The sequence below is a fragment of the Xenopus laevis genome, chromosome 2S, assembly GCF_017654675.1.
Source record: "Xenopus laevis strain J_2021 chromosome 2S, Xenopus_laevis_v10.1, whole genome shotgun sequence".
NCBI classification, from domain to species: domain Eukaryota; kingdom Metazoa; phylum Chordata; class Amphibia; order Anura; family Pipidae; genus Xenopus; species Xenopus laevis.
This window is the reverse complement of record NC_054374.1, coordinates 32,742,422-32,761,957: the sequence shown is the minus strand read 5'-3', so window position 1 is coordinate 32,761,957 and position 19,536 is coordinate 32,742,422. Positions and strand designations below refer to the sequence as shown.

Sequence of the window (19,536 nt, the reverse complement as noted above, 5' to 3'; positions counted from 1 at the left end):
TATTCAGGGAAATCTGAGTATCACTCATGTATTATAAGACAATGTACCCCCTACTGTAAATGATAGGATATCTATATATACATATATAAAAGATGCATGTGCATAAGTAAAACAAGAGCACGCATATATGTGTGGGCTGCGTCAATATTTTTGCTGGGGCTGCTATTTAGTTCCTGTCTGGCCCTGGCCAGGGCCCCCCCTCCACACATTATAAGAAAATTGGTGGCCAGGGCCCCTTAAACGTCCATGCCTTCCCGAAGTCAGCAGCTCTCAGAAAGATGGGGGGCACGGCTAATCAAGTAAGTCTGGCGTGGCCGGGGCCCCCTACAACTCTCCCCCTGATGGCTGCCCTGTATATATTCATTCTCATGCTCTTTGCTCCCATATAGTTCAGACCCTTGTAATTAATTACAGGTCCTTTCAGACTTTCAGTTCTCCATAAATATACTGCACTGTACTGTTACTTTATTCCCTGTATCCCCTAGGGGAAAATGCCTCATTGTATAAGGAGAATAGGAGTTACAAGGGTTTCCATGACCATATAAAGCAGGTACAAGCCAAGTATTTTTATTTAAGCAAGGAACTTCCAATTACTTAATATCCTTTGCATTGGGATTCCATTATTTCATATAATATATACTTTTTTTTTAAAAAGTTTTTTATTTAAATTTTAAACATAATACAATTAGAAGAGAAGTAAAGGTATAGTAAAGAATAAAGATGAGAGAGAGGGGGGGCAAGGTACAAAATGACATATCCATTACATTATATAATATATACTTTAAAGAGTTGTGTCTTGATCAGAAAGGAATCTGGAAGTTACCGTTCTTATAATGATAGAATAAAGGGAACGTCGTTTTTTTAACACACTGGGCCAGTTACTGTAATCCTTGTATCCTCTACAGGAAAATACCACATTGTATAATGAGAATAGGGGTTATGAGAGCTTCTATGACCATATAAAGCAGGAGGCTTAAAGGCAAGTACTTTTATTTAGGCCAGGAATGCCCATATAAATTAAGATGGCCACAAAGATGAAGTCGTACAAAACAAAAGTTCTTCTGAATTCCGGACCGTGTGTGGATCGTCCCGAGATTTTTTCGTACTGTGGAGATTGGTCGTTTAGTCAATCAGTCAGGGTAGAAGCTTTCTGTCAGCTAACGATAAAATGTATTGCGACAGTGGGCGACTGTCACTGCTATTTGTCATCATAACTTTCGTCTGATTGCCGTCACGGCCAGTATATTGTCTGATTTGTACTTTTATTATTTTATTGAATCTGAATCGTTAGTGTAGGTCGGAAGAGTGCGACAATCGATCCTTCATCAGATACAAGACTAAAATCTGCACGTCTTTAACCTTATGCTTAGCATTGGGATTACATTTCATATAATACACATCTGTGATAAAAATGAAGTTTATTTCACTGTTCTTATTTACTGAAAAGCAGTTGTTTAGATGAGCCGTAGCAGGCTATTGTTAGGCTAGAGGCTGGATACAGAGAGAGAGCTGATTGAGGCCCTGCTGAAAAGGAAAAGGAGCAGAGCTGATCAGTACAGGGTCGGACTGGGGCACACCTGCTGCTGTAGCAGGGGCCCCCCCTCCAGGTCCCATGCCGAGCCGTCCCCACCTCCGTTTCCCCTGTCGAGCAGGGCCCCTACACATGCGCACACGTTGTATTTGCCACGACCTGCCCAATAAAGGGAGGTCGTGGCATGGCGATCCAACTGGTTGATTCTGCAGGGATTGGATATTGCCCCCCCCCCTCTTGTGGGCCCCGCCGGCTCAGTCCGGCCCTGTTGCTATCAGCCGCCCAACACACGACAGCCCTCACCACATTCCTGAAGTTCAGACGTGCGCTACTTAATGCTGCCGGCACATGCGCACAGATGAGATTGCATCACGCCAGGAAGTGGGACAGTTACATGTAGTCGTGTTACGCTGACGCATGACACGCAACAAGATCCGTCCAACCAGCTGTCATTTCCGGTGAGGTGACCGGGTCCCCTCCACTACTGCAGGACCTCCGGTGCCATTTGCCAGGCTGAGTGCAGAGTGAAGGGCAGGTGTGCGGGCTGTCAAGTGGGCGGGCCTGGAGCTAGTGGGGACAGTGGTACAACTCACACAGCGGCTGGCATATGATGCATTGCACCACCAATGGAATTAGAGGGCCTCCTATGATTGTGTCAGAACAACATGAAACGCGCAAGGCTTCAGATGATTGTCCAATAAAGTAATTTCCATTTTATTACTTTTGGTCTGACCTGGTAATATGGTTCCCAGTGTGCCATATGCCCTTTATTTTGTGTTGCTAAACGAACAGAGTTAAGAGGCCGGGCCAGAGTTAGAGGTAGAAGAGGTATGTACCTAGGGTCCCAGCACCCCCCACCACAACCACTGGGTAAATAGTAAAATAATACAACTTGTTTCTAAGAAATATACATTCCTATTGTAAATTAATTATCCCCCACTATAAATATGTGGTTTTACTGTTTATGGCAGGTGAGTGGTAAAGTACAAAGCACACTTGCTGTAGAAAGCAAAGGTCAGTGCTAGTTCTGTGCGTATCTAACAATTATTAGCTAGAGTTAACCGACTAGCAACAAATCATTTCTTGTTACATTATTTTCTAGCTCTAAAGCTGTGCTACCTTGTGTTTTAGAGCACCATTGTTAGGTGTAATATTACTGTTTGTTGTGGGTTTTACATACCTTGTTGTTGCGAAATGTGCACAATTTCTGGGTCGGTAAGGCATATTAAAAGTCAAAATACCACTTTCCCCTTTATTCTAAGATGACTAGGGTTCAGATAGCTTTATAGCATTACTATATTTCCGGTATAGAAATTATACTTATAATAACTATTAAAGTATAAAAAGTATTTGGTCAGGACATTCATGTTCAAAAGTCCCAAAAAACACTGGCGACTTTCAGTTTTTTAGGGTGATAGGCTGCAAAAGAGCGTAATTTTTTTTAGGGTACCCAGCTTCCTCCCTACATTTCCTAACATATGGCACATAAACTATACACTGGGGTCATGTGTAGGGCAATATAACAACTTTCATTAAGGTTCCCTGGGTTTGTGTAGTGTAATTTATTTCCTGCAACATATATTTAAATATAACTTCCCGCCGTATGCAAATTAGCCAACGATATGCACCTTCGCTTTGCTTCCCGAATTAACGCTAGTGAAAATTTCACATCGTTCGGCGCCCTGGAAGCAACTTCACATTTTAATGAATTAGCACTGTGCTGGCGAATTTTCGCCTGGCGATGTGAGCCAGCGGAGGTTAGCGAATTTGCCCCTATCTCTTGATAGTGTTGTGGTCTGGTGATTGTGCTGGCCAGCCCATCAAATACAGTATCTGGTCTAACTGTTTCTTCCCAAATAGGTTTTGCATAAATAAGAATTGTTGTCCTGTTTCTTGGTGACAAAGGCAGACCATAATATGACATTGTAAAAAAATCCACATTTATGGGTGATTACAAACCTTTAAATGCCAGCACCTAGGGCAGCTAGTGGTCAACCCAGATCTCACCCTAAACTTCAAACTGGACTTTCATGTTTAATAGAGAAAAAGGCATTACCCCCAAATCTCATTTTCAGTATGGGCTCTCATAGACATGCCAGCCTCGCTCTTTGTGAACCACTTATCTAAGAATTACAAAACAAAATACATGTATGGGACCTGTTATCCAGAATGCTTGGGACCTGGGGTTTTCCGGATAAAGGGTCTTTCCTTAATTTGGATCTTCATTTTCATACTAGAAAATCATTTAAACATTAAATAACACAATTAGGCTGGTTTTGCTTCCAATAAGGATTAATTAATTATATCGTAGTTTGGAGCAACTGTTTTATTATTACTGAGAAACAGAAAATCATTTTTAAAAATGTGGATTATTTGATTGTAATGGAGCCTTTCTGTAAGTCGGCTCTTTCTGGATAACTGGTTCCCGGATAACAGATCCTATACCTGTACAGAAACCAGTAAATAATTTTCTAGAGAAATTTGCTTTTCTTTTGTGTTCATTCCATTTCTACAGTTTTTAAATACTTATAAAGAAGAAGAGAATATAAAGAACAGATATCTTTTTCTAAGTATAAAATATGTAAACTAGTGTGTTACAAGCTATATTTCTGCTTGCAAAGGATGATTATTACTCTACTATAGAGATAACTCAAGGGGTAGCCATTTCAAATGTCTGAACATGTGTTTGGTTATAAAATAAGGCCTTGCGATAGATAAAGGTGTTGACAGTTCATTACCGATATTCAGTAATATTGCAGAAAGATAAACATGATGCACAGTAGTACCAGACCAATCAGATATAGGAATATTGGCAGGATAAGCAGAGAAAAATGCTGCATGGCTTAATAGAATAAAAGAGATGACAGAGCAGGAAGTGTTTTATCTCTCATGTCCTATGGTTTTGTTCCAGGTTTTGTTCCAGTTCCTATGAGTGTATCAGCTCCAAACAGTCCTTCTGCAACTGATTCTACAGTCTATGTACAATGTCCCAATGTTTATTTGCTTAATCTCTCTAAATATTTGCAGCTTTCCCTGTATTCAAATCCTGTGCAAGAAGCCAAATATGTTGAAGACAAACAGACACAGATAGAAGAGGGAGTTTTGTGGCTCAGACAGGCTGTAGCGCCATATAGAAGCTGGTGGCAGGTAATGTCGTACACACTGGGTGCTACACCATAATTGGACTTATTGATGAACTGAACCTTACAATTCGCAGCTTCTACTTTTCTAACCAATAGAACGTTTCTGTGTAACCTCCATGTCCTTTAATTACAACACAGTAGACTTTATGGACTTTTGATCACTGTCATTTACTGGACCTTATACAGTAATTTGCGTGTCAGTGTTCATTTCAGATCAATTCCATTATTCAAGTGCTAACATAAACAATTTGCCTGGGTCATTCAATTCTCTGCAGGTGGTATATGTATATATATATATATATGTATATATATATATATATATATATATATATATATATATATATATATATATATATATATATATATATCCGGGCGTGTACGGGGTGAGCTCTTTTTCCTGCTCTCCCTGCCGACTTCCGGCTTCCTTTTTTATAGCCGCACGCCCTATGGTTGACCACTACTATCCAAAACTTCTTTAATGCTCCTAATGCCACAGATCTACAAGGGCTGTATATTGATTGTGTGAAATCACATGCATGGGCACTAGCAAAGCTGCCAGCCTAAACCTGGTGAGTTTACTGAATTAGATGGTAATGCTATTAATAATGCCTCACACTGGAAACGGTGCAGTTCCCACTACTATACTGCAAATCGCATGTGATAATCCAAAAACTGTCCATATTAGCCACATGCAGCAGAGCTACTAAGTGGGCACCTGTAATGGCTTTTGGGGAAAACTCCCTTAAGTCATAAATAAACATTATATTTGGTACAAGTATGGGATCCGTTATCCGGAAACCAGTTATACAGAAAGTTCAGAATTACGGAAAGGCGTAGACTCCATTATAATCAAACAATCCATATTTTAAAAAATGATTTCCTTTTTCTCTGTAATAATAAAACAGTACCTTGTACTGGATCCCTACTAAGATATAATTAAACCTTATTGGAAGCAAAACCAGCCTATTGGGTTTATTTAATGTTTACATGATTTTATAGTAGTCGCAAGGTATGAGGATTCAAATTATTATCCCGAGCTTTCTGGATAATAGGTCCCATACCTATACTCTGCTCCCTGGATTTATTTTTAATTTAGAAAGGTATTTCTTATTGATCCCCTAGTTTGCATTTAGCACCATTATTGTGGGTGCACTTATACTTTGGGATTGGCTGTTTTCAGAAAATACATGTTGTTAATTAACAAAAAACAAATTTCAGGTTTGCTCAGAAACATTGTACACTTGTAGCTGGGACACTAAATCCATCCATTTATTTACTGACTTTGCAACCAAATAGTGGCCTTGTCAGGAAACAGTTTATAGACCACAGGTATGGCAACCAATGGCTCCTAGAATTGTATATTACAGTTCCCAGGAGCTTATATGCACATATGGATGAAATGAGGTCGTGCTTTCACATCGATAAAATCCCATGATTCAGTGAGTTTGTGATTTTCTTTCACATTGGAGTTCGATTAGTTTTTTTTTTTCACTTTGGCCATTTGATTTGATATTAGTTGATGTATCGTCACCTAAACTGAATATTTGTAATGTTTAATGAGTAACAGTATTATCTGGGGAAAACAAGTCTATGTAAACATAATGAACAATCTGCAATAGTGAATGTGCCAAACTGAGATCCTATTAACTTACATTAGTAGCATAAGCTTGTCTGTACTGACAGGGCCAGTTTTAAGTTAGGGTAAAAAAAAAAGACATTTTCTGTGGATCCCCATTATCCTAGAGCTGCTTTGTTGAGAAAACAAAAACTGCAGAAAATAAGTCTTAATAATCAGTATTTTCATGATGATTGCTTAGATGCTGTCCTCATCTGATGGGCTTGTAACAATCTCGTTATCAGGAACCTTGTTCAGCTATAGTACCTTAGTACGTAAGCGAGGTACCAGCAGGGAACTAGAGAATACGTAGTCAGAGTCAGGCGATGGGTTCAAGGCAGGTGGCAGAAATCGTAGTCAAGGGTCGGGCAGAAGTCAAAACCAGGAATTCAACTGGAACCAGCTTGCGCAATTTCCAGAATGGAGACTGGCCTTTTAAAAGAGATTTGGCACCAATTTTCAAATTCGGCCCCTCTTCGTGACGTCATGAGGCCGGCGTCACAGAGGCCTGGAACCCAGAAGTGCACGCCTGCGCACCAATCTCCGAGAGATGCGCCGGGAGGTAAGAGAAGCCGGCTATCTCCCGGCGCATCTTACAGGGCTACTGCAAGCCCCAGTGTATGATCATCCAAATGTGGCCCATAGGTGACCAAAACAAACCCAGATCGACTCATATGGCAATTTGGCAGTACAGTATATGGCCAGCTTTAATCATTTCATTTTGTGAGGTTTAGATAGCCTTTACTTTATATTTCTTTATAATTTGTAACTGTGCAAATTACTTTTTATATTTCATTATTTCCCTTATTTGAAAACTTATTAGAAAACCCTCATATTAAAGGCCACTCCCAGAGCATATGGGAAAAAGCATAAATGAAAGATACTTGAGGCACAATCAACTTCCCAAATTTCATCATTTAGCTCCAGGGTATCTCCACACCATTTCTGGTTGACTATAGTCAGCAAATTAGAATTGACATAAGTATAGTAATATAAATGTAAGTTAAACTGACATAATCTGCACAGGAACATTAGTAGTTCATTTAATTAGCCTGTGGGGAAATTGGGACTGGACAATAATTTTTAAAAGTGCCTGCCTTTCTCCATCTTGTTCTGTCCCTTCTTTACCTCAGAACTGTGAAATCTACAACATATGATGAATTGTGAATTGCTGAACCGCTGAATTGCACTGTTTTTAGGGACATATGAATTTCTGAAGGTTGTTCCTCCAGGTTTCAACCCAAGGCTGGGCTTGATTGGATTTGCTGGAATTGTTGGTCTGTTCCTTGCTAGAGGTTGGTATGGCACAAAGTCTCTGGTGTTTTACAATTTGATTTTATGTGTAAACTAAACTCACAATATGCAGAATTGACACTATTTGTATAAACTTTTGTGATGTTAAATATCAGTATACTGAAATATGTCCTGGCAATAATCAATGAGATCATGCCAAATAATGGGTAAAAATAACTGCATATAAATTTGTAGTTTGAACTTTGCTATAGCAGTTAGTTGTCGGCACAAGGTACAGGTATTGGACCTGTTATCAGAATGCTGGGGACCTGGGGCTTTCTGGATAACAGATCGTTCTTCAATTTGGATCTTCATACCCTAAGGGGCACATTTACTAATGGTCGAAGTAAAATCCTTTGACTTCTAATACCGAAGTCGAAGGATTTACTGCATTTCCTATGATCAAACAATCCAAGGAAAAATCGATCGAACAATTAAATCCTTCGATCCGAACGTTTCGAAAGATTTTAATCCATCAACCGAACGATTTTCCTTCGATCAGAAATTTGTTAGAAAGCCTATGGGACCTTCCCCATAGCCTAACATTGATGTTCGGTAGGTTGTAGGTGGCGAAGTAGTTGGTCGAAGTTTTTTTTAAAGAGACTGTACTTCGACTATCGAATGGTCGAATAGTCAAACGATTTTTAGTTCGATTCAAAGTCGTGGTCGAAATAGCCAATTCGATGGTCGGAGCAGCCAAAAAAACATTCTAAATTCTGAGTATTTTTTCTTCTATTACTTCACTCGAGCTAAGTAAATGTGCCCCTTAGTCTACTAGAAAATCATGTAAACATGAAATAAACCCAATAGGCTGGTTTTGTTTCCAATAGTATGTCACAAGAAGTGTTTGTAGCAGCCAAGGGGAATTGCTGCAGACATTTAGGGGCACATTTACTAAGGGTCGAATTTGAAGTTAAAAAACTTCGAAATTCGACCATCGAATTTGATACTTCAATAGTCAAAGTATTTTTTCGATTGAATTCGAAGTAAAAATCGTTCGATCGATTAAATCGTTCGAATCGAACGATTTTACAAAAAAATACTTTTAACTTAGCCAAACACTCAGAAAGGTTATAGGAGGTCCCCCCATAGGCTAAACAGCAATGTAACAGGATTAAGGTGGCAAAGTGTCGAATTCGAAGTTTTTTAAAGACAGTAATTTGATTTTCGAATGGTTGAATTAGTGAAGTATTTTCCATTCGAATTTTGGCCTATTCGAAAATTCACTTCAATCCTTAGTAAATGGGCCCCTTACAGTTATTGGTCCCTGGATGATAACCAGACATATTTTGATTGCAAGGCAGTTTATGTACGTCTCTCAGTAGAAAGCATGTCATATACAGACACTGGACTGTTGTGCAAGAATGCCTTTAAGGGTGTTTTGGATTCACAATCTCTTTTTTTTTTTTTTACATACCTTTAGTATGTTATAGAATGGCTAATTCTAAGCAACTTTTCGTTTGGTATTCATGTTTTCTTTTTTTATAGTTTTGGAATGATTTGCCTACTTCTTTTGACTTTTTCCAGCTTGGGGGTCGCTGATCCTATGTCAAAAACAAATGTATTGTTATTGCTACTTTTTACTACAAATCTTTCTGTTCTGGCCCTGCTGTCCTATTCATATTCCAGTTTCTTATTCAAATCTGGTTGCTGGGGTAATTTGGACCCTAGCAACCAGATGGCTGAAATTGCAAAATGGAGAACTGCTGAATAAAAAGCTAAATAACAAAAAATACCGCAATTGCAATTTATCTCCGAATGCCACTTAAAGTTGAATTTAAAGGTGAACTGCCCATTTATAAGCAATGAAAAACAGCAGCACTCCTGTAACTTGTAAATCTTCACTCAAGTGACAAAGGAAAATAACATTCCTTCCAGGAGCGTCACTAGAGGGGGCGGGCACTGGTGTGTGACGCGCAGCCGGGCCCGCCCCCCTCCGTACGGCCGCATTTGGCCGGCTTTGTCAGTGGCCCTGGCCCGCTCGCACCCCCTGCTCCCCCTGTAGTTCCGCCACTGATTCCTTCTCTTTCACAAGATACCGGAATGCTGCTGTTTTCCATTGTTCAGAAGTCAGTGTGCACCCTGGGGCTGCAAATAACCTACTTTCCACTGTGTAACACACTATTTTGTTTGTCTCTTGGTTTTTTGTTTTTTTTAAGCTGTCAGACCAGTCACTACCTCAGAAACACAACAGGCTTTTAGAAGAGGAAAAAAAAAAGAAAAAGCCTCTCCCCACATTCCTTTATTGAGGGAGGTGCATTTTTTCCAGTCTAAGTTGGATACAAACAGGGGGCCATTTACTAAACTCCGAATGGAAAAATAATGAAAAATTCGTGATTTTTTTTTTTTTATAAAACCAGACTTTTAAAAAAAAAAACACGAATTTTTCAGAATTTATTAAACCCAGAGGATGGAAAAGTCCAAATCTGAAAATCCGGCATCTAAAGCTGGCAATAGATGTAAAGATTTTTAAAAGATCCAATCGTTATCGTGAGACCACGATGATCTCGAAATGATTGTTTAAATGAACGATGTGTCCATCAAGTAAAAAGACCAGTTCAGGCGATATTGCCAGCAAAACTGAAGAGTAGCTGCCTACTTGGCCCTGCAAACATAGATAGATTGCACTGGGACGATAAAGATTTTTTATACCTGGCCGATCAATTTTCTGACAGATGTTGGATGAAAAATCGTAACATGTACGATCGTTCGAATCCCACTAACCGCACAATGATTTCGAAGGATTGGTCGGACTTCTCTAAAATCGGTCGTTCGGCAAGAAAAATCTTTGCGTCTATGGGGACCATTAGACCTATCGAGGTTGCATATAAGTCAAAGGGAGAAGTCCCAATGATTTTTTGATGTGTGCTGGTTTTTTGGTAAGACCCTGAAGTTTTCGAGCAAAATTCTGAGTTTTCGGGTGAAAAATCGGAAAAAAACATGAAAATCGGATGAAAAATCACCCTCAGTGGGCAGGAGGGATCCGTGAGAGACAGAAGAAGGTGGCAATATGGCTCTCCTTCCATCTTAGAACCGCGGCCCAGTGCAGTATTTATTGAAAAGGAGCACCAGCCCAGGTTATCAGGTAAGTAATTATAATTACTAAATTGGTAAGACCCCCCCCATGATGATATTCTTTTGCTTTTCATTTAGTAGTTGGTGTGTTGCCATATTCTATTCTGGAACATCAGGATGTTGTAATTCTCTGGAAACTGATACAAACATAGTTTCATGCTGTAAGTCTGATGTAGAAATGTCAGTAAATCAAAATAGTAAAGGAAGGAGAACTCCAGCAGACTCTCTGCAAAACTTTTATTCCAAGTATTCCACAAACAGGAATAAAAGTTTTGCAGAGAGTCTGCTGGAGTTCTCCTTCCTTTACTATTTTGATTTACTGATACAGTGGAGTTGTTGGCACAGAGCAACTTAATTGGAAGCAGAACATTCAATTCCTCATCAGCTGTACAGATCACCAACAACCCTTTAGGGCAGGACTACGTGGGCGATTCCGCTGCGATCCGACGTACTGTGCAAAATCGCAGGCGTCGCGTCGGATGGGATGGAAATAAGGTAAGTAATTCAATTGTCGCATCGTGTGCAACGCGACACGACTGTTGGATGCAGACGATGCACTCTGCCTCTGCATCAGACAGTCGTGTCGCATCAACAATGCAACACTATCCAACACTGCCATTACTTACCTTGTTTCCGTCGCCTGTGATTTTGCGCAACACGGCGGATCGCGGTGAAATCGGCCGTGTAGTCCTGCCCTTACTGATGTAGAAATGTCTTGCTATTATGTGACTGATAATAACATCAGATTTTTAGTATAATAGCAATACATGCCCAGGCAGTTTACCCAGTTTGGACCATTCTGTTCAATAATCTGGCCTTGTCCAACACAGTACGGGTTCATTTTAGAGATTATCCACTGACTCCTCAATTTGCACCTAGTCAGTCCAAGATTAATATTTTGTCTGCTAGTATCGCATCTTATGAATGTGAAGTGAAATGAGCAATGTCTCTTTCTCAGTTTTTCCAGATCCACATGACCGTCTCTTTTATTTGTATAAACGGAATAATATGTTTTTGTAACTGTAGGAAGTCAGCCAAAGTAACCAGCACGTGGCGCTGTTGCAAAATTGTCTTGGAGAAAAAATATAATGGAAAATTGCAAAAGTTCTTAGTAGAGAGCTCACTAAAGGTAATGTCCACTCAAAAAAAAAACTTTTTTTTTTGCCTAATAAAAGCAAGACATAATTCTGAGCTAATTTGCAATATTCATTCATTACAAATTTTCTCTAGTTATTTGTATATGTATTGCTATTGAAAGCAGTGTTTGTCCCTTTCTGTTCTCTGGTGGCTCAGACTGTTAAAACAATATAAGACAAGGTAGCTGATTAACAGACCTGTCTTTGCTGGGGGACCAAGACTTTTGCAACATTGTTTAAAAAATAACAAACATGAGTTAAACAGAGGCTGCTGTCAATAGCAATTGTTTTTACAAATAACCTCAAAAGCACTGACCATTATTAATGTAGTTTGGAAAGTTGCTTAGAATTATGTTTTCTTTTATTAGGGAAATTTTTATTTTGGGGTTGACTTGCCCTTTAAATTTTTCTCCAGCGTTTACATACCCTTTAATCGTGGCTATATCTGACTCGTTGGGTCTGTTAGATATGCATGCTGTTACATTGCTGCTATTTGTTTGCAGATGGGAGGAGATTATCATATATCTTGAGTTAGGGGCTGATTTAAGAATACTTGAGCCTTCAGGTTCCTTAACTCTTGTGTGTTTTCTTCATTAAAAAAAAAACAAAAAAACACCAGATTTACAGGAAGCTGAGGTATTCGGATGAAGAAACCATGTAAGGTTTTATCACTCCAAGGCTCGTGTATTTAATACTGAAGGAATTCTCAAGAAGTTGGTTACATTGAGCTGTAATATTTTTCTAGATCATCATTCTGACACCTCATGCTCCCTATTCTAATAATGAAATGTGAAAAAGCCGTTAGCAGGTGGATAAATGAAAGGAGAGCAGAAATGTAGACTGCAAATATTGTGCCTGTCAGAATAATTTGTCTTGATTCTTCAAAAGGATTTGCTTTGAAGGTTGTGTCACTGCATCAGTATAAGAAATGATTGTTTGTTTTCCACACTTTGCATTTATCAAAGTTCTTTAACTTTAAAAAAATAAATAAAGGAATTATGATTTTTGCATTCACTTTGTGTTTTCATTATTCCATCAGCCATATCATGATTTCTTGGGTGGTTTCAGTAAGTGATCTCACTCAATCTTTAAAGAACTAGTAAGACCAAAATTGAATTTTACATTTGATATGTCATACTGTTTATGTTTAAATGTATCATGTATTTCTTAGAAATTCTACGTTTACGTGAACATCCCTGGTCTTGCTAGTTCTTTACATTACAATCTGTTTATTAACACTTTCAAATTTTTCTTTTTTTTTTTTTTTCCTTTGCTTTTACCAAGAGGGAGCCCATATAAAGGGCAATGTCTTCCCATTTTTAGCAGATTGTATAGATGGGTGATTAGCTTGTGGGTCATTAGTCCTGCCGCTACTATCCTGCTTATTGTATGTTTGTTATTATTTTTGTTCTAATCCCTACGTTTTTGTTGTGTTGCTAACATATGATCCACCTGTTGTAATAACGTGAATTTCTAACCCTATTCCACAGTGCCACACAATAGATACATACACTGAACACCTGTATTACATACAAGTATATTTACCAATATATTTACCAATACAAGAAATGGAGAGCCTTTTTTTTTTTTAAAGGTGAATTTTTTTTATTGGTTTTAACACACAAACAAACAATTACAATACATTATCTGGTAGAATGACAGAATGACATTGGATTGGTGTTGGGTCAATGGTAACCTTATACAGACAGGAGAATACAGTCACTTATAGATGCAAAGGTTGGTATAGTGATGTACGAGGCTGGTGGTGTAAGTCAGGTATATATACTTAAATAATTCTCCAAAGGCATGCTTATAAGTAAAACATGTATAGTTTATTACATCAAAGTATTAAACATTAGAAAAACCTCTTAGAGCACCTAACGCATTTCATGCTTACCTAGCACTTAGTCATAGGCAAAATGCTAGGTAAGCATGAAACGCGTGAGGCGCTCTAAGGGTTTTTCTAATGTTTTTTTAATACTTGTTGTTAATAAACTATATGTTTTACTCATAAGCATGCCTTAGGAGAATTATTTAAGTATATATGGTTGTACCTCTGTTTGGTCACTAGAGGGCTCCGGCATGCTAATGATTGATGTTTATTGACCTCTACTTCTAGGTTGATTAATATAGTGTAAGTCAGGTAGCCTCATATTTTAGAAGGATAGTTTAGGTATCCAGGGGGTCCTGGTCGCACCAGTTCCCCCAAATCTTGCAAATTTATCTCATAGGTTAATTTTATTACAGGGAAGGGCATTGTCTATAAACCTTTTCCAGAAGGCTAGGGGTGGGGTGGGGGGTTCTCCTCATCCAGTGCATAACCAATGTTTCTTAGCATAAACATGAGCGTACATAACCGGATCCTGGCTGTTTAATTGGGCAATACCTCATCTATCACCCCTAACATGCAGACTGTTGGGTCCACTATCTATGGCGTGCCAATTCGTTTGCTAAGGTCTCCATTACTTTAAACCAGAAATCTAGAATGGGGGGGACATATGGAGAAAGTTGGCCCCAGGAGAATTGCACCATGGGCAGAGATCATCTTGTCTCCTTCCAAATGTCTTCAGTTTGAAAGGAGTTATGTATGTTTAGCGGAGGAATTTATACTGTATGAGTCTATCTTTATTGAGATTAGACTGGTGTAGGCATTGTCTGTGGCTTCCTCCCATTGTTCGTGATCAAGTCCCAGGAACTGAATTATTTAAAATCCAGTTATGCATAAATCATAATATAAATCATAATCATAAATATGAAGCTACAAGATCATTTGAAGGGCATGTTGATGTTCTATATGGTATACCTATAGGCACACAGCAGACCACTACATAAAAAGTTTTCATTTTTTTCCCCTCCTGTACCCTTAATACTTTACTTTTGATATCATTTTAATGGGTGGCTCAGCCAAATACCTGCTCTTGTTTTCATTTGATGGATGGAATGAAGGTTAAGGCAAATCTGTCCCCCCCCCCTCCAACATCAATTGTTTAGATGTAGAAAAATATTACGTTACTGTTGGGTCTTTTTATTTTATTAGTCCAAACTGGTGGTCGTAGGCTTGAAAATCTAGGCCTTTTGTGAATCCGCTATTTATAATAGAGTATTGAAAGAAGCAATATACAATACTTGCTTGTGCTGCATCTTGGGCAGTGGCGTAGTATATTAAGTGAGCTCTATCACTGATATGGCAGTTATGCGTTGCATGGTTCATTGCATTATGTTGCAGAGCAAATCTGTTCTAATACCGGCTGCGTGATTACAGTATCAAGATGTGCCTAATTATGTGTTCATGGTTTGAGGAAATGCTGTAATTTATTTATTTAAGATTAGCAGACTACAGAGTTTATATGCAAGTTAGCTTGGCAGTGCTAGATTTTCGAATAGGTTGACTTATTACAAAATACAAAGTACATCGCACACATTTGTATCCTGCTGGACAAAATTCTAAGCACATCTGAAGGCCATTGAGTGGAACAAATAGTGCATTGGGCATATACAAGCTGCATTGTTCAGCATTTTCCCTAGGTCCCTTGCACATCAGACGTGTGTAAAGGTTTTACTGTTTGCAGATGATGGATCTGGATAACCTAAAAAGCTCTATGGCATGAATGCAGCGTGTTTTCAAAGTGTAGCTAGCACAACACCTATCCACCTAATGGTCATGTAGCATAAAACTTCAGTTTCGCTTTATATCCCCACTGGACTTGCATTCCCTGTGCAACCCTCCAGCCGTCAGCTTATTGCCATGCCTCTAGGCAAGCAGGTCCCCTTTCTAGAAGGAGGGCTGTACCATTAGTAGGTAAGTGGAGGGGTTGCAAAGGGAGCTGTAAATTCTGTTGCTGGAATTGGCACAGCTGCGTTATGTCAATATAGTTTTGTGTTACTCTGGAAGTTGCTTTATTAGCAAGCAAATAATAAGACACAATCACTTTCTTGTCCTTTAAGGGGCTGAGGATTTTCCTGCAGCATTTAAACAAAAGATGAAATTCGCCCATCTAATCCAAGACTAGTACAATATTTATATAATGTTCTGTTCTTTGTATTTTTGTCTTCATGCTTGTTAGGGATGCACTGAATCCAGGATTCCGTTTGGGATTCGGCTGTTTTTCAGCAGGATTCGGATTCAGCTAAATCCTTCTGCCTGTCTGAACTGAATCCAAATCGGGCAGGGAGGGAAAACGTGTGACTTTTTGTCACAAAACAAGGAATAAAAAATGTTTTCCCCTTCCCATCCTTAATTTGCATATGCAAATTAGGATTTGGTTTGTTACTCGCCCAAATCTTTCGCGAAGGATTCGTGCATCCCTGATGTGTGTCCCAGATGACCAATAAATGCATTTCTTCTATTTAAAGGGGTTGTTCACCTTTGAGTTAACTTTTAGTATGATGTAGAGAGTGATATTCTGAGACAATTTGCAATTAGTTTTCATTTTTTTATCATTTGTGGTTTTTGCGTTATTTAGCTTTTTATTCAGCAGCTCTCCAGTTTGCAGTTTCAACTGTCTGGTTGCCAGGGTTCGAATTACCCTAGCAATGATGCACTGATTTGAATAAAAAACTAGAATATTAATAGGAGAGGCCTGACTAGAAAGATGAGTAATAAAAAGTAGCAATAACAATAAATTTGTAGCCTTACAGAGCATTTGTTTTTAGATGGGGTCAATAACCCCCATCTAAATTCTGGAAAGAGTCAGCAGAAGAAGGCAGATAAATAAAAATAAAAAACTATAGAAAATAAATAATGAAAACCAATTGTAAAGTCACTTAGAATTGGCCATTCTATAACATATAAAATGTTATTTTAAAGGTGAACCACCCCTCTAAAGAAGTTGGACAGGGTTATATAGTCAATTGGATAATGTTTATTTTCAAGCTTTCCTGTCGAATCACCAAATTCATGTTATGAACCTTGTTTTGTCTGTATCTCTCCAGGTGAAAACATCTGAATTCTATCGGTACTCGCGGCAGCTGAGGCATGAGGTGGAGCAAGCTCTAAACTACTTCCATAACGTCAGCGAGCAACCTCTGATGGAAATGAAATCAAACCATATCCGTTCAGCAAAACCCCAGACTGCAGTATTCCGGGGAATGATTGGGCACAGCATGGTTAATAGCAAGATCCTTCTTCTTCATAAGCCTCGTGTGTGGTGGGAGCTGGAAGGTCCCCTGGTTCCTCTCCGTCCCGATTGCCTTGCCATCGTTAACAATTTTGTCTTCTTGTTGGGGGGAGAGGAACTCGGGCCTGACGGTGAATTTCATGCATCTTCTAAAGTATTCCGATATGATCCACGTCAAAACAGCTGGCTGCGAATTGCAGACATGTCTGTGCCACGGTCAGAATTTGCTGTCGGAGTCATTGGTAGATATGTTTATGCTGTGGCTGGAAGGACGCGGGATGAAACCTTTTACTCCACAGAGCGATATGATATCATAGAAAATAAATGGGAGTTTGTCGACCCTTACCCTGTCAACAAATACGGCCATGAAGGGACTGTTCTTAATAATAAATTATTCATCACAGGGGGCATTACCTCCTCTTCAACTTCCAAACAGGTGTGTGTGTTTGACCCAAGCAAAGAGGGGACTGTGGAACAAAGAACCAGAAGAACACAGGTTCTAACAAACTGCTGGGAAAATAAGTGCAAAATGAATTACGCTAGATGTTTCCACAAGATGATTTCTTACAATGGAAAACTCTATGTCTTTGGTGGCGTCTGCGTTATTTTAAGGGCTTCGTTTGAATCGCAGGGCTGCCCCTCTACAGAAGTTTATGATCCTGATATGGATCAGTGGACTATTTTGGCGTCCATGCCAATAGGTAGGAGTGGTCATGGAGTAGCCGTGCTAGACAATCAAATCATAGTGCTCGGTGGCCTGTGTTACAATGGCCATTATAGTGATTCCATCTTAACCTTTGATCCAGAGGAGAATAAATGGAAAGAGGATGAGTTTCCCAGAATGCCTTGCAAGCTGGATGGTTTACAAGTATGCAGCCTGCATTTTCCAGAATATGTTTTAGAGCATGTGAAACGTTGCACATAAAAATAAGCAATTTTTTGATCTACTCGGATCTTGTGCTAGTCCCATAGCTAAAGGCAGGTTCTCATGGCAGTGACCAGTTGGGTTTCTTTGTTATCTGACAGCATTATATGAATCGGGAGACCCATTGTGAACTTGGCAGACTTGGGGTTTCCTTGCCAGGTCTGACTAAGCTTTGTTTTTTATTTAAATACATTCTGTCCATTTTACAACCTCTCGTCTTTTATTCCTCTGCAGCTGAATCCTCTGTTTCTGTTCTCGTATACAGATTACTCATAAGGCATCAAAAAAACATAGAGCAAATAATTGGGTATGCCGTTAGATGTGGTGTTTTTTTTTCATTGTGAAAAAATGGGAAGACAATATGTAATTTCCCATAAATCCTGACTTTCACATGCATGCCCACATTAAAATGACAGAATATTTGCTGGATCCCACATAATGTAATTTCTACTAATCCCTTCCATCCCATATCTGAGAAAATATCTAATGCTGCATAACTCTTCTGTTATCTTGTTTTATAAATTTGTTATATCCATTATTTATTACTAATGGTGCTGGTCTTCTGCAAATCTGCCTGTTTTGTTTTTTTTTTAACTTTATACCCTTTAAATTATTATGTATTTTATTTTACATGGGCAGTGTTTGTAGTTGCAATATGGCAATGATTCTTGTGTGTCATTTGGGTATTTCTTTTTTAACTTAAAGGGCTGGTTCACCGTTAAAGGAATTATTCAGTGGAAAAATTAAAACTGGGTAAATTGGCCAAAAATTTAATGTATAAAGGCTGGAGTAAGTGAATGTCTAACATAACAGAACACTACTTCCTGCTTTTCAGCTCTCTAACTCTGAGTTAGTCAGTGACTTGAAAGGGGCCCAGATGGGACATAACTGTTCAGTGAGTTTGCAATTGTTCCTCAGCATTCAGCTCAGATTCAAAACCAACAGTTATGACCCATGTGCCCCCCCATCAAGTCAATGATTGGTTACTGCCTGGTAACCAGTGGAAACGCAGGAAGTAGTGTTCTGGCTATTATGTTAGACATCCAGTCACTCCAGCTTACATTTTTACCTAACTAACTATATTTGAAACATTTTTTTTTTATACCCAGTTTTTATTTCTACATTGTTCCTTTAAGTGAACCTTTAGTTTGTTATAGTATGGCCAATTCTAAGCAACTTTTCAATTGGTTTTCATTATTTATTTTTATAGTATTTTTTAATTATTTTCTGTCTTCTTCTTCCTTTTTTCCATATTTCAAATGGGGATTGCTGACCCCATCTAAAAACAAATGCTCTGTAAGGCTACAGATTTATTGTTATTGCAACTTTTTATTAATCACATTGCAATTCAGACCTTCTCCAACTTGTATTCCAGTCTCCAATTTGAATCCGCACATGGTTGCTATATTAATGTGGACCCAGGCAACCAGATTGCTGAAATTGCAAACTGGAGAGCTGCTGAATTAAAAGCTGAATAACTCAAACCAAAAATAAAAAAAGAACCAATTACAAGTTGTCTCAGAATATGACTCACTCACATCAAATTGAATGTTAACTCAAAGGTGAACAACCCCTTTAAGATTTAGTATAGTCTAGACAGTGATATTCTGAGACAATTTGGATTTGGTTATTTTTTTTGGGGGGGGGGGTTAAAAAATTTAGCAGTTCCCCATGAATTTCAGAAGCAAACTGGCTATAAGA

The 19,536-nt window shown here is 38.8% G+C and overlaps 1 protein-coding gene across 1 annotated transcript; it reads left to right on the top strand.

The window, feature by feature from the left end:
• The first annotated feature begins 16,612 nt into the window (after positions 1 to 16,612).
• LOC121400445 (kelch-like protein 15) lies at positions 16,613 to 18,588 on the top strand. The gene has a single exon (XM_041583578.1). It carries the CDS (start codon positions 16,696 to 16,698, stop codon positions 17,833 to 17,835), a length of 1,140 nt encoding a protein of 379 aa, XP_041439512.1. The 5' UTR covers positions 16,613 to 16,695; the 3' UTR covers positions 17,836 to 18,588.
• The last annotated feature ends 948 nt before the right edge of the window (positions 18,589 to 19,536 follow it).

Bases quoted from the DNA above. Each gene is read 5' to 3' on its own strand.
- LOC121400445 (XM_041583578.1), top strand. From the start codon at position 16,696: ATGAACCTTGTTTTGTCTGTATCTCTCCAGGTGAAAACATCTGAATTC.